The sequence below is a fragment of the Gigantopelta aegis genome, chromosome 4, assembly GCF_016097555.1.
Source record: "Gigantopelta aegis isolate Gae_Host chromosome 4, Gae_host_genome, whole genome shotgun sequence".
NCBI lineage: Eukaryota > Metazoa > Mollusca > Gastropoda > Neomphalida > Peltospiridae > Gigantopelta > Gigantopelta aegis.
This window is the reverse complement of record NC_054702.1, coordinates 72,264,423-72,280,380: the sequence shown is the minus strand read 5'-3', so window position 1 is coordinate 72,280,380 and position 15,958 is coordinate 72,264,423. Positions and strand designations below refer to the sequence as shown.

The following is a 15,958-nucleotide window of genomic DNA, read 5'->3' as shown; positions in this document are numbered from 1 at the left end:
TGTCTTTGCAAGTTAGCAGACCATTATAATGCCAAAGTGTAGGTATCTGGCAATGTGTGGCTGGTGAAAAACATGAAGCATATTTCCACATCTCTGCACATAACATTGAGACTGCATTAATGAAAGTTGTGCTTATTAAGTTATTGATTTGTTTTTGGTACATTTTATGGCTGGCTTTTAAGTGGTTGTTACATTTTAAAGCCGGGTTCATATTTTATTCCTGTTGTAATCTTTACAGATTACAAGTACCCAGTAGTTTATGACTTTTTATCAGTGCTAAAATTATATATATATTGGCTAAGAAAATCTGTCACCAAATTGAAGTTTCACTTAGCCAATCAGCAAAAATGGCAGAACATCCATAAATGATAAGACGATTTTCGAAATAGCTTTTTGGCTAATTAGTAATGAAAATAGATTTTTTTAGCTTTAAACTTACCGGTATGCTTGCAAATTTCCAACTTGTTAAAACTGGTGATGTTTTTGTTTACGTTGTTTTTTGTGGTTGGTTTTCTTCTCTTTCTTTTTTTTATTACAGTAAGCCAACTTAATAAAATGTATTGTTTTGTTACCACTTTAGTTCACCGACATGATATGGTTGGAATAATTTTGTTAATTAAAATAAATATTCCAGATTTGTGAGTTAATTTATCAGCATGAAATATTTTTTTTAATGCAACAGGGCTTGTTTAAGAGAATTGGTCATGGCTGTTGATGCATTAGTTAGACGTTTGTACATCTCTAAACTACAGGTCACAGTGGTGCAGCAGTAAAAATTTTAAAAGTGTAATTTGTTTAGTGTTAAAACAGTATTACTAGTATTATGGCAGTACAGAATGATTCACAAAGGTAAATAACATGTATATATCCATTCTGTACAAACGATGTTTTTTGTAAATAATTTCAGTTTAATTTTCCGTAAGAAGAAAAGTAGAAGAGTTTTGAAAAAACCCACACTATTATTTTGTGCAGTTTAGAAAACAATCGGCTCAGAAATAAATAAATAAGTTTTAGTAAATACCAAGTAACCAAATAACATTTCGTAATTATAAGGACTACAGCTCCAAACACTACTCTCAGCATCATTATCCATAGTTATGAAAAGTGACATTATTTAAACTATTAAATTGGGGAGACTAATATTTTTTAAGATTTAAATAATAAACGTTGTGTCTTTTCTTTTTGTTTACTCAAAATATTGTTGATGCAGTTCAAGTACCATAATATATTATGATACTGATATGTATTGTGACATATAGTGCTCGTCACAGAATCTGGTCACCAATATCAGATCCTATTAATGTATTAATATGACTTAACTACGGATACTTTGGTTGTACTATTGATTTAGATGCAAATGTATGTAAACAATTTTTATTTGGATAACTAGCTACAAATACACATTGATTACACATGACCAGTTCTCTTTTATTTGCATTTCAGGGAATGTTTGAACTTGTTGCTTAATAAAAATACATTTTGTTTATTACAACTTTGTTTTCATTGGCCCCATCGGTGACCCATTGTGCTAGTTCTTGTTCCAGCCAGTATATCAAAGGCTGTGGTATGTGTTATTCTGTATGTGGGATGGTGCATATAAAAAGATTCCATGCTATAAATTGAAAAATGTAGTTTCCTTTCTAAGACTGTCAAAATTACCAAATGTCGACATCCAGTAGTCATTGATTAATAAATTAATGTGCTCTAGTGGTGATGTTAAACAAAACAAACTTTCAACATTCGTTGGGTTTTCCTCGGACAAACTGGTATTATTTCATCACACTGTAGACACCTATTGTCTCTGGTGTTGGAGGGGGCAGGACATAGCTCAGTAGTACAGCACTTGCCTGATGCACGATCGATCTAGGATTGATTCCCGTCAGTGAGCCCATTGGGCTATTTCTCACTCCAGCCAGTGCCCACGACTGGTACATCAAAGGCCATGGTATGTGCTATCCTGTCTGTGGGATGATGCATATAAAAGATCCATGAAGTGGCGACAGTGGGTTTCCTCTCAGTATGTGTTTAACCATGTGTCCGACGCCATATAACCGTAAATAAAATGTGTTGAATGCTTCGTTAAATAAAACATTCCCTTCGTCGTGTTGGAGATAACTTTGAGACTAAAGACGGGTTTCTCCAAGGTGATGACCCACCATACCATCCAATAATGTAAGGACGTTGGAAATCGATTATTCTGTAAAGTGAGTTAATCCTAAAACCTATTACTGTAGGTAGTACTGAACCCAGTAACTTCCGGCTGATCAAAATGAGGTGCACCTAACTTTTAATAAAGCAGTTAATATCACAAGTCCTGTGATTGGTGATAAATGTGTTGGTTGTAAAAAAAAAACTTTTCATCTGGACAAAAAATGTATTTTTATTTTATGTAGTACCACTCTGTTAAGTAGCCTGGTGCTTGAAACATGTATGGGATAGGAGTAAAAAAAAGAAAGAAAGGAAGAGTACTGGGGAGGTACATAATACACCCATCGAGAGTTTGATGGAAAACCATATCTATATTAATGAATATGTTACGGGTATGATTTAATTCTAATTATGTGAAATGTTTGCAATGGGTTTGATGAACAGTTTGTTTTGGAGTTACCACATTTGTTACTGGCTTTATTGTAGTTCTCTATCATTATAAACTCCTGCTGGTTAAGTAATCATAATCTGGCAGTCATGTCATATGGAGAGAATTCCTCATAAAGATGGCAATTTTCAGAAAGCATAGATAATCATGGTTTTTTAATTGATTCCAGCAAGGCTCTTTTTTTTCAATTTTCAAATATGTATATTGATATAGGAATTCGGCATAGGCATCTTTTTAACAAAAAAGACTTATTTTTCATAACACTCCTTTAAGACAAAGTCCAATCAACTGACAAGACAATAGTTGCTGAGAATGTAAGAGTCAATCTGTACTGGTCTCAATAAATGCAATAAGAAATGTTAAATAAACTTGCACCAGGCAAAAGACAACAATCAAAAGAATTGAAAATAACAGTTTATTATTGTGAAAAGTATGTGAAATTTATCACAGACAACGAATAAAACAGATGTTATTTATTGTCTTAAACTGGAGACCTGGCATTATTTCCACTGCTAAAGGTAACAAACCTATTAAAGTTGGTACTTTAGGGAAACCAGCAACAAAAAGACACATGGACTGTAGTAAAAGATCTGGTCTAAAAAAAAAAGTAACCTATTGATTATATAACTGCACAAAATTTAAAGCAATACCAACATTGTACAAAACTTTAATGAAGTGAAAATGATTCTTTGATCATCAGTGTTGGAGATGTGGATCACATTTGGGTTACCTAATTGCTTGTCATTTGTTGGTAAGCAGATAATACACAAAATGGATAATGAAATGTGAATAACTCTACAGCTTCTTTTTCTTAACAGTGCCAATACCAAAGGGAAATTTTCATTTTGCATTTCCTTTTTTAATCTAGTCTTTAGTGCTATGGGGTCCACTAAATATTTTGAACAGCATCTATTTTTTCTTCTATAATTCACTTAAATAGAATAACCATCTATTGCATATGAACATATCTATTAACAATATAAAATTATTTAAATCGACGCTACATCATGCCTAATATGTATTCCTATATATATATATATTTAAATGCACTGTCACTGTGTATGTCATTGCTCTTTAACAATATGCTACAATTTTAAAACGACTATTGTTATTTAAGGAATGTCATTCTTTATAGATTTGTGTTATAAACACGAAAAACTAGCTAATCCAATGAATTGCAGAAAAATGCTCATGTTTATTTCCTTTGATAGCTCAAAATATATATTTAAATCGACAATCATTAGAACAAGAATTTTTTTGAGGGGGTACAAAATGTATATACTGTATTACAATACAAATAACATCAACAATAAAAGAGTTGATTTGATTAATATCTGGCTTTCAGTAGAGATGCCTTCCTGTTAATTCAAATAGCCTGAAAATCCAAGAGCAAAATCGTTGAACAGAAATCTATCAGTATAGATATTTTGGAACTAGGTGATCACTAAATATGAACTGAAAGTTTTTTTTTTATTCTAGTCTATAAAATTTAACTCTTTTTTTTTTTTTTTCATTTCCACAGACAGGACAGACAATATAAATGATCTTAAATTACATAGAACAGTAATTTAATCATATTGGAATGAGCAAAGACAGTAAAATACAAAAAAAAAAAAACTATTTCTCCAACAATTCTAACTTAGATTAAATATAACAGTAAAACAGAATCAGTTTATATATATTATAATAATAATCAAGAATATATCTTCAATATTCATACTAAATATATTATGACAAAGGATTTTACAACATATAAGTGCAAACGAAAGATATAAGTATATATAAAATTGTTCAAAAGATTGTAAATACAGAAAAAAACAGACATGGCAGAACTTGGAATGACAATTTGTGAAACATTGAGAGGTTTTAACATCTATAGTAACAACCAATGTCATGCAACACACAAAGTTATAAGTAAAGTACATAATCATAAACTTTGAACACAAAACAAATTCACAATGGAATACAAAAGTTATAAAATGTAAGATCACATATATACTGAAGAGGAAAAACCTGTATTGCATTTTTTAAACAAAACGTTCAATAAAACTGAAAACAAATTAAACAAAATCAATAATAGACATTTAAAAATAATTATAAATATTATTTTCAACAAAAAAAGAAGAAAAAAGTACTGTCTCTCATCATTGTAACAATGGAAATGTTCATGTAAAGATTAATTTTGTTTCCACTGCGCATAAACATGTAATATTTATATCAAATTCAGAGTTGACATTTAACAAATATGGAATGGATTATTATTTTATTTATTTTTTAAACCATATCGGGAATGGTTTCCTTTAAACTGAACTGTTCTAAACTGAACTGTTCAGATGGTCAAATGCTCAGTAGGCTTCTTTTTTTTTAGACTACTGAATATGTTTGATGTAAATGCTTGTTGGAGATTTTTTTCAATCTTACATTTTGATTAGCAATATATTCTGGGATTTTTAAACAAGTTTGATTATGTAACATTTGATATCTACAGATATGAACATAAAACATTCATATTTTCTTATAAATATGATTAAATATATGTTTTCAATATAATGCACCATCAGTAGCATGTTGAGGAGTCAAATGCTCATAGGTGCTAACTAGACTGATTTTGCATCCAAAGTTAAATGTATCTGATTGGATGGAAACAGGTCAAATTCTTTGTGCATACTCTCCCTCTTGAATACCAGATTTCAGAAAGTTCTATGTGGTGACACATTCCTAAGAGACATGGAATGCATAATAAGAAAACAATTTTTTATACTGATATAAACAACTAAATATGGTTTAATCAATAGTTTACTGATGCAATGAACAATAAATCTGACATAAAAATGGCAACTGATTTAAGCGCAAGTTGTCACTCCAAATTATATATACATCATACTTAAACTCAAATGAAATAAAAGGAGGAATGTAATTTTAAGATAAAAACCTAACATCTGGATTGTCAATTGGATATATATAGGATTTTCTCTTTTATAATATGCATGTAAATGTTTTTAATACTGACATTAATCAAAGATAATTATGTTCAGTGACAATAGATGATTGGATTTTAGAGTACAGAACACCTGGATATAACTGGCTGTTTATATTAAAATGCTGTGAAATTTTTTAACCTTGCATTTTTATTAATTAACAGTCTGATTATGTAACATGAAACTTACAGACATGAACATACAACATTTATATTTTCTTATAAAATTATTAAATATAGGATGTTTTTACCTATTTGTCAAGTTCTTAACATAATTCTATCACCAACAACACAAACAGAAGAAAATATTTTTTGTGACACATCACAACAGCATTTGTAAAGCACAGCTTTACAAATACATGCCATTAATCAAATAATCGGCTTCATTGGAATGCAAGGGTCGTCCCTTTCTTAATCGCCTGCGAACATTGCGTAACCGACAACCAACAAAAATGAGCAACACCAAAGTTATGGCAAGTCCAAGGGACAAGGCAACAATCGGTCCTTGTGCATTGTCTGTGGGACTGGCCACAATCACCTTTTCCCTTGTTACAAATGTTTCCTTTTCCTCAATGATCTCAACCTTGTTTTGTTGCTTCTTGTTTTCTTTTGTCTTCCTGTTAGTGCTACTGCCCGAGTGACTGTCACCAGATTGTGTCACAGTTTTGTGAGGTTTACCTGTCACTGACTGGTCTTTGGTTGCAGTTTTATCTTTAGCATTGTTATTATCTGCTCCTTGTTCCTTATTTTCATACTGTGAATCCGTTTTCTCTTGAGAACTGCTGTGGTTATCTTCCTTATCGCTTATTTTGGAGGAGTCGTCAGGTATACTGTCAGGCTGTTCTATCATATCGCTTCCTGGTGACTGGGTATCTGCATGTACATGTTAATTAGCACATTATAGACAGACAAGCATCAATTAATCTTGGCCAATAATGACAAAAATAATGTATTCAATAGTAAAACAGTTAATGGGATTATTTTTGAAATGGTCTTTACATAATAAATATAATTTTTAAATGACTGAACTTTATTTTCTTTAAAATTAAAGTAAATATAAATACACAAAACACTGAATGTCTTTTTCCATGGTTTAATCAAAATAAATTTTAAAAGTCAGTGTATCACCAACTGTTACTTCTATTTGGCAAAATAGACTGAAGACAATTGTTGAAACATTTAATTTTACCACAAAATATAAGCAACTGTGACTTACAATTTCCAAAAAATCAATATCGCATAGCCTACATGTATATGAATTTCAACATAATATAAATGTTTTTCTATCTGGCAATCTTGAGAGTTTCATGCGCTAGCATAAAAAAACCTGGACAGTTATTTATACACAAAATGTGCCTTCATTTTCAGCCAGTATACTTATAGAAAAGGTCATAAATGGTGACATCTTGTTAAAAATAATTCGTGAAACATTTAATGATGAGTAGTTACAATAAACACTTACCAATGATGTTGTCTGACAAGTGCTGTGAGAAACCAGATTTGTTAATGGGTCCTTTCTGGTTAACCATGATTTGTTTATCATCTGTAAAATAAAGACAGAAACAACAAGAATAAGAAATGAATCTCGGTATTCAACATTGTGAAGGAATGAAACGTTTCAAGATAATATTTTGCAAGTATTGAAATTACAAAAAAGAACCCCAAAAAATAAATAATGTTTTTTTTCAAATTGTTGGTAATTTTTTGTGAATTTATCGATGTATAACAGTCACAAATTGTATAAAAACGTGTAGCGTAGCAAAGCAATTTTATACTAAATTTGTGACTGTTATACATCGATAAATTCACAACAAAATGACAAACAATTCTTATTATTACAAACAGCACAACTTATTTTTTAATTTAAAATCAATTCACTACACTACTCACTTTTATGCAGTTTGCGACAAATTCATTTTAAAAAACGAGAAACAGATTTTATATAACTACAAACACAGGAGTGTGTGCAGAGGGTGGGTTTCGGTGGTCTAACCCTCCCTTTGATCAAGGAAATTTTCTATTTTTATCAATACTTTTTCCAGCATGTCTTAACCCTTCATAAACTTCGCTAGCCAGAGTTTAGCTCCCTTTTCAAAACTTTATACACAAATGCCTGAACACACCCTATTTAGTTAAAATACACATAAATAAGCTTCAAACGTCCTTTCCATGACCTGTTTTACGAAATGATGTTCAAGCCGGCGTAATGACGTCATTTTTTAAAGTTTTATCGAAACATAATCTTCAGTTTTTGTTCGAGGTTGTCCGACTCCAATCAGAATAGAGTAAATTGTAAAAAACCCAGAAAGTATGTAATTATAATAAAATTACCAAGCATTAAGAAATAAGTAGAGACCAGTACTTTGTATGCCACATATTATTTTAAGACAAAACTCCACCACCTAAATTTGCTCAATTACACACACAAGTATCGGTACAACGAGAAAAACGATATGAATGAATAACAAAGTATCAGCATATCAGGAACATGTTCTTGCATCATCAAAAAATTTAGAAACACATTCCCTGCACCAGAACAGTTTCAAATACACAGCATGTGTCATGACCTACAGGTTACCAGGCCCATAATCTATGGTAACCTGTATAATACAGTTTACCTGGACCTATGCTCATTTTAATGCCAGTATGATAACCTCAGATTACACTACATCAACAGCTCTATAAGATTAAAGAATAAAGTTTATCTTGCCTGGAGTTGGTCGTTGTCCAGGCAGTTCAGGTTTTGGTCTGTAACCTATAAATAAAATAAGAATGTATTAATTAAATATTAGGCTTTAAAAGTGTCAACATGTAAAATCTTAAAATAAGTATAAAACATGTCCAGTAATTCTGATTAAATATTTGTGATTTAGATGTTAAAATAACAAATGATGTACTACAGATCATTGGTATCACAAAAATAAATAAAATGTTAGGATTTAAAAAGATATATTTGGTGTGTGTATATGTATATATGTTTGCCGTTTTGCTTAACACCACCACTAGAGCACATTTATTGCTTATTGACTATTGGATGTCAAATATATGGTAACTGACATATAGTGTTCAGAGGAAAGTCGCTACATTTTTTCCCCCAGCAGCCAGTGACTGGAACATGAAACAAATCATAGAATGGGTCTACCGAGAACCGAGATGGTTTGCTCTTTAGATCCAAGCATCTCAGGCAAGCGCTCTACCAACTGAGCTAGATGCCACCTGCTGTGTGTAAATGCATGCATGCACACAAATACATACACGTATGTATGTAGGTAGGCAGGTTCTTACAGATATGTACAGTACATATCATATACAGTATATATCAGGGTTTCTGCCAGAGGGTAAAACAGGTATGGTGCCAGAGCCAATTTTTTTTTGGCAGATTATATTTTTTTAAGTTGACTTTTTGACAAAATTAATTACTGTTATCATTACTGTATGATTTTCTTACTCTTAACTCTAAACTTAACCCACTTTATTTCCAGTTCACAGTGGTATTCAATTCCACAGCGCCATACCCAAAAATTTCTTTCTTGCAGAAACCCTGTATATGTACCTGTATACTCTCTGAACAGATTATTTTGTTGTGTGATTTAACCTTCAATTTCAAATAATCCTAAATTGTTATGGCATAGTAGGTGCGATTATTGATTAGATGTATCATAACACCTGTTCATGAGTAATCACAGCAATGTCAAATAAAATCAAATGAAAGGAACTTGACAAAGATTTTGACACAGTTAACCGATATACATGTATATTAATAAATATGCCTTGGAGCCAACATATTTGTGAATGTAGGTTAAACAGCCTGAATATAAATCTTATGACGACAATGCAGAACTGATAATAAGAGGAAATCAATCTGTAAAACATGTTTTCTAACCAGGCAATTATTAATAATACAACAGATCATCTGATGTAAAAATACATTTTGGCACTTCATAAACGAATGGAAAAATATTACTAACAAAAATAGGCACCAGCAATTTGAAAAATTCAATGTTTAGGTATTTTCTAAATACAGACAACACAGCAAGTATATATCATACATGTTTTGTAAAGTATGGTTGAAAATATGAAACTTTAACAATGCAAAACATGGGATGACAAAATATTTCATAGTGACAGCTTTGTCCAGCCCATCATGACTCTCAGAAATTGAATAAACCATTAACATTTTGAACTACCTTCTGAGATAAACATTATTATTTTTTAAAAACCTTGTATTATATAATATGGATGAGGGTGACAAAGGCAGATGTGCCAAAATTATGCAGACATATTTTTTATTAGTCTCATCAAGTGAATCTTTTTGAACTGCCCGCTCTAAAATTGGCGTCTGAAATATTTAATTTTTAATTATTTAGGGTTATACTGTAATTTATTTTTGGACTTGCACTTCTAAATTTAAATATTATTGAAGTCCCTAGTCACAATTTTGGTTTAAAAATCTAAATTGCCCCCTAGTATTTTGTCCTGGACCAAGCCACTGGCTATCCAGAGATTTGGCCCGCGACAGACATGCCTGAAACCATAGTGGTATATGGCATGTTAAAAATACTCACTCACACACACTCATCAAGTGATTAATAATTATGTAGGGTGGGGTGATAAAATATATTTTGAAAAAACTAAGAGCATGAATTCAACAGATTATAATGCTTACAGTATACAGTAATATATAATGCATGCATACAATAAAAAACAACAACTACAAAGTGAAAATCTTAGTCTTTAACTAAATAGCAGCACACTAAAAAACAACAACATAAAAATACAAAAACGATATTCATACAAAAAGACACAACAGCAAATGTTATTTACAAAATAATTATCACAACATAAAACTAAATCACACAGAAAAGTGACATTTTCCATAAAACAATTTAATAATCAGAAATCATATTTTGGTCTACGTTTGTACAAACAATAACAAGCACACAACATCTCGAGTATACCTCTACCAGGATAGTTTGGATCTGTTTGAGGTGAGAATCCCGCATTTCTCAAATCCTGATCCTGATCTGTGAAATAGGGATCATAGTCTGGATAGTCCAGATTGTAGCCAGGATACTGTTGGTTGTACCCAGGATATCGGTAACTAGGATAACGTCCAAGCTGGTTTGGTCCATAACGGGGTGGTGATGGCTGGTATGGCCTGTTAGGTTGGTACGGCAGTCCTTGGTGATAATCCAGCTGATCGGGACCGTATGGTATGTCACTGTCTGGAGTAGAGTCAACCGGTTTACGTGGCGGCAAGAGATCGGTATTCTTCACATAGTCTGACCAGCTGTCACTATCAAAAGGCAGAGACTTGGAATTGGCTTTGGCTATCTCAGTATCTTCTGGTGATGCTTCTGGGACTGGTTCAGGTATATCAATGATGTCTGGACTGGCATCAACAGCCGGGGTGGGACGAGGTAGAGCCTCGGGTCTGCCAGCTCTTGGCTTTGAAGGAATGTTTAAATGCTCGGCTGGCTTCTGGTTTTCACTGTTTTTACTTATGGTCTGTGATGCATCAGCATCATCGCTCTTTTGTTTCTGTACCTGGCTATCAAGGTCTTTCTGACTGGAACTCAGCTCATCTTGTAGTGATGCTTTACTCTGCGTCTTTCCATCCAAGATATTTTCATCATCCGCCCATGAAATAGGCATGGTGTTCTTAGCAGTTATATCTGGTTTCTTATCATCATAAACTTTCTGTTCATCACTATTACTGTTTTTGGAATCGCTAAGATAACGGTCTGTAGCAGCGTCAGAATCTTTTTCCAAGTTGTCATGTTTGAGGCCTTTATCTGACTGGTCATCATTATCTTCATCATTATAATCCCAGTCTGGGTGTTGAACAAGAGGAGGAAAACCATAATGGTTGCCATCTCTGGGAGTTTCGGAACTGTCACTACTCGAAACTGGTACATGGTATTTTTTGTCTTGTTTATCCAAGTTGTCTTCAACTGAATCATGTCCACTGGACTTGCTGAACCAAGGATCCTGCACCACTGGTGTCGCTATCAAAATCATCACACATTACTTATAGCAATTAGACAGAACATTACAGAAAGCTTGAATATTTTACATGAAGTATATTAGCACAAAATTAATTTCTGAATTAATGGGGGGGGGGGGGGGGGCCCATCCTTGACAGTCATTTTAATTAGAGTATTGTAAAATATTCAGTGACATCTGCAGGATATGTTGGATATATTTACAATGTTTTTACTGATATTTATTTATTTATATACTGAAAGAAATGGCAAAAAGTGAAGAAGGAAAGAAATCTTTTCTTTAACAATGCATTCAACACATTTTATTTATGGTTATAAGGAGTTGGAAATATGGTTAAGGACCACACAGATATTGAGAGGAAATCCGCTGTCGCCACTTCATAGGCTACTCTTTTTGATTAGCAGCAAGTGATATGCACCATCCCACAGACAGGATAACACATACCACGGCCTTTGATATACCACTGTCCAGAGCAAGAACTAGCTCAATGGGCCCACTAACGGAGAGCAAAAAGAGACTGTACCCCCCAAAAAAAACAATCCATAGTCCGAAGTTGACCGAGTTACTATCAGTTGATTTGACACTACTGACATTCAATCCCACTTTACAACTTTGTATGCAAATCAAACATTACTATCAGTTAATTTGACACTACTGACATTCAATCCCACTTTACAACTTTGTATGCAAATCAAACATTACTATCAGTTAATTTGACACTACTGACATTCAATCCCACTTTACAACTTTGTATGCAAATCAAACATTACTATCAGTTAATTTGACACTACTGACATTCAATCCCACTTTACAACTTTGAATGCAAATAAAAGAATATATTAAATCATTTTACTTTGTTCTCGTTACCATAGAATACTTTATTTTCCGCTAATCAAATTTTCGTAATTTATTGAAAATGATACAATTCACGAGCCTTTATTTTCATGAATCCCCATCCCTCCTCAAAAATATTAATGTCAATCATTGTGAATGTATGAAGACTTGTTGCTTACAATTTCACACGATTACACAAGGCTTCATCATTATAATCATGTAAGCACTGTTTGTAATCCTTAAAATTATTATAAAAATTGAATCCCAAGACAACAAAATTTGAAGGCTCAAACTTGATTTAAACAATACTTTTTGCATCAAAATACTAGTTCAATACGGGTTTATGATTGGCCAACAGGCAAAACCTTTAGTGCAAAGATGCAACATGTATTACAAGTATCGCAGTGCTGTACATCCTGGCCAGATTTGTTTCACTTCCACATTTTAATCATATTATGATAATGCATATTATCATATTTCATTCCACCATTTAACACATATGCTGTACTGATGGCCAGCACTTATGAAAGAAAACCATACACCACATTTTAGTATTGTTTTATTATCATGTATGTACTTGTGTATTGTTTTCTTGATTTAAAGTTTTATGTATCTTTTGGGTTGTGTGGTATGTTTTGTGACAGAAACGTGAGCATCACATTTCTAATACTAGCCTCATACAGCAGAAACTAACAAGGTCTGGTTAAACGAGACTACATCCATTTTGTTTTCCATGCCATTTTCAACAACCCTAACTTTCACTTGGAATTTACTTTCATCAATTTGTGAAAAACACAAAAATAAATTCAACACGGAAATAAAATATTCGATAATATTATTTATAAACGAAAAACTTGAGTTTTATTTCATTCTGCTAAAAATACTGATAACCATAAATTAATAGTGTTATTCACAGGTCTATATGTTTATATACATGTTTATATACTTGGTAATTCTGTAACAAATGTAACAACATTGCAGAAACTGACTTTCAGAAGCTGTTTATATAAGACAGTCTGATGACAGATAAGCAGGCTGTAGAGATGTAAAATATTTTATCGAATGACTTGTTTTTCAGGTTTCAGCAAAAAAGAGAGAAGTGTTCAAAATGAATAAGCCAACCTTGACCATAACATTCTTGGATTGCTCATATATAATACAAAATGAGATACAAGGTCATTAAATAACACAAACTGTTACACAGGGCTTGCTCTGGGTGATCAGAAAATTTCACCAAATTATCTTTAAAAAAAGCAAAATCTACAGCTATTTTCCAACAAAAAATCAATTAACACACAAGTTTTCTTAAAATTTGCTATTGGCAATTTTGGTGAGTGACAGAGCTAGCCCTGGGAACATACTCTCATTATCGTAAGTGTTTCTTCACCTAGGTAACAGAATACCAAAAAAAAAAAATGTGTCCCTGGTTGAAAGGACATACGTAAGTAAGATCGAGATGAATAAAGCTAATTGCTCACTACCCCAATCTGAAGTGTATATAAAAATAATACCAATATAAAGCTTAAGATACAAAAGGAACATAAAAAGTACAATCCTGCAGTCCCAGAGTTTATTCACAAATGCATGTCAAGTTATTTTAATGTAACCAAAGCTTCATATTTCAGTGGTTATGACGTGACATGTTTTGAGGTCAGCATGTTTGTACTTAATTTGAGCATATGTATTTGGGGCAAAATGCCTCGACTTCAGTGCAATATAAAGCCCTATATCTCGAGAATAAATTCTTTCACTTTTGTTTCTGCAGAGTTCTTTGATTCATCAAACACTAGTAAAGCATCACTTTGACTTTGAGCGAAGTACACAAAAATGTAAATGCAGAGAGGCGAAAGAGTGGTGTCACAGCTTGCAAACACCCTCGTTGACACATCCCATCATAAACTGTTTGCACACACTTTTTCTTGCACCACATACAGGTTCGCGTGCTTACATTGGACAAACATATTCAGGCACCCTTCACAAACCTTGAAAATATTTGCTTGAGTTTTTTTTTTATTCTAAGAAAAATTATAGCACAAATCTTGCTTTTGTGCACTGGTTTTTTTACTTGTAATATAAATATTATAAAATTTTAAAAATTTGCAAGCTTTTATCAAAAACATGTCTGTGAAATATTTAAAAGTGCATTTAGATTTACGTTAAATTAAGAAAACTGAAACTACATTCAGTGACGAGTTACTAAAAATTTAACACAATATCCATGTTATAGTACTTTCACCCAACTGAATTTTTAAACAAGTAACACTGAATAAAGATTTATTTCAAACATGTATGTACAGTCAAATCAATTAAGCAGCCACATGTTTTAACAGATTAAACTATTACTGTCTGAAATAATTTAAACTGAACTGTTTTATCCAGCTAACAGTCTTAAAACATCATCTTTAAATACTTCCTTAAGTGACTGCTTAACATGTTACACTGTACTCTGTTCTACCCAGCACCAATAAAACATATACATTTGTACACTTTTTTTTAATTAAACCAAAAAACCCCATGATATCCTATCCCATGCTTTCCATGCATATTTTACAGCAGCAACAAACCTTTAGTTGGACAGTTTAGTTCATCAGAGCCGTCTGCACAGTCGTGGGTTCCGTCACAAACCAGGGAGGTGGTGATACAGTCAGGACCCCGCCGAGACGTTCCCCTTGCGCGGCATTCAAACTCCTTCTCACGGATACAAATTTGTCCTAAAGTAAATGCTAAAAATGAGTGCATCTGCCCATCTGTTTGATAGTTACTGTTACATGACATTTTGAAAACACTTCCTGAGCAAATTCAGTGACTATGATATTACATTTTAATACTAAAAAGAAGGGCTAGCTCTGGATAAGCAAAACATTTAGCTAAATTATCTTTAAAAATGCAAAACCAGTTATTTTCCAACAAAATACCAATTATTGTTTGACGTTTGGTCGCCAAATTAAAATAAAATTCACCAATTGTTTTTGAAATTCACAATTGGTGAATTTGGCGAGTGCCAGAGTTAACCCGGTAAAAAAGCAATCTAAGTCACAAATAATTTATTGACATTTCTAAAAAAAAAAAACCAAAGAGGACTACAGTGCCTGATTCGTTCAACTCTAAAAAGTGAACCATAGAAACCCTCTGCAATTTCCCATGGCAATCAGCAATGCCATGGATTTTTTTGTTCTCTGTGGCATTTTTTTTTTGCTGTGGACTATATTGGATTTTTTTTTCTTCAAGATGTATTTTTTTATTGTTAAAAATAAAATATACTTTGTGAACTGAAAACAGATTAAAAGTAAATATTAAAACAGTAACTGCACCGTTATTACTAAGTATCTGAATCTCAGTATCATCGGACATTAAATTAAGCAAGTATCAACTAGGTCATTGAACTCTGTTCGCTGATCATAGTACATGCACTGCAGTGACCAATGGATTGTAAGGGGTAATAGCTTATACATCGTTGAACCGTGGCTACAGTGCATTACATGGCTATGGTGCATTACGGGAGTTTTATTTTCAGTAAAATGTTTAACATACATCCTACAAGTCAC

General features: G+C 32.6%; 1 protein-coding gene across 1 annotated transcript in view; it reads right to left on the bottom strand.

Moving 5' to 3' along the window:
* Positions 1 to 2,997: 2,997 nt before the first annotated feature.
* LOC121371057 overlaps positions 2,998 to 15,958 on the bottom strand; it is a 30,111-nt gene continuing 17,150 nt past the window's right edge. The window contains exons 4-8 of the mRNA XM_041496678.1: positions 14,978 to 15,124; positions 10,532 to 11,581; positions 8,284 to 8,328; positions 7,036 to 7,116; positions 2,998 to 6,446 (exon numbers count right to left, since the gene is read on the bottom strand). Of these exons, the coding sequence (XP_041352612.1) occupies positions 5,923 to 6,446; positions 7,036 to 7,116; positions 8,284 to 8,328; positions 10,532 to 11,581; positions 14,978 to 15,124 (1,847 nt within the window). The 3' untranslated portion in view covers positions 2,998 to 5,922. The remainder of the gene's footprint in view (positions 6,447 to 7,035; positions 7,117 to 8,283; positions 8,329 to 10,531; positions 11,582 to 14,977; positions 15,125 to 15,958) is intronic.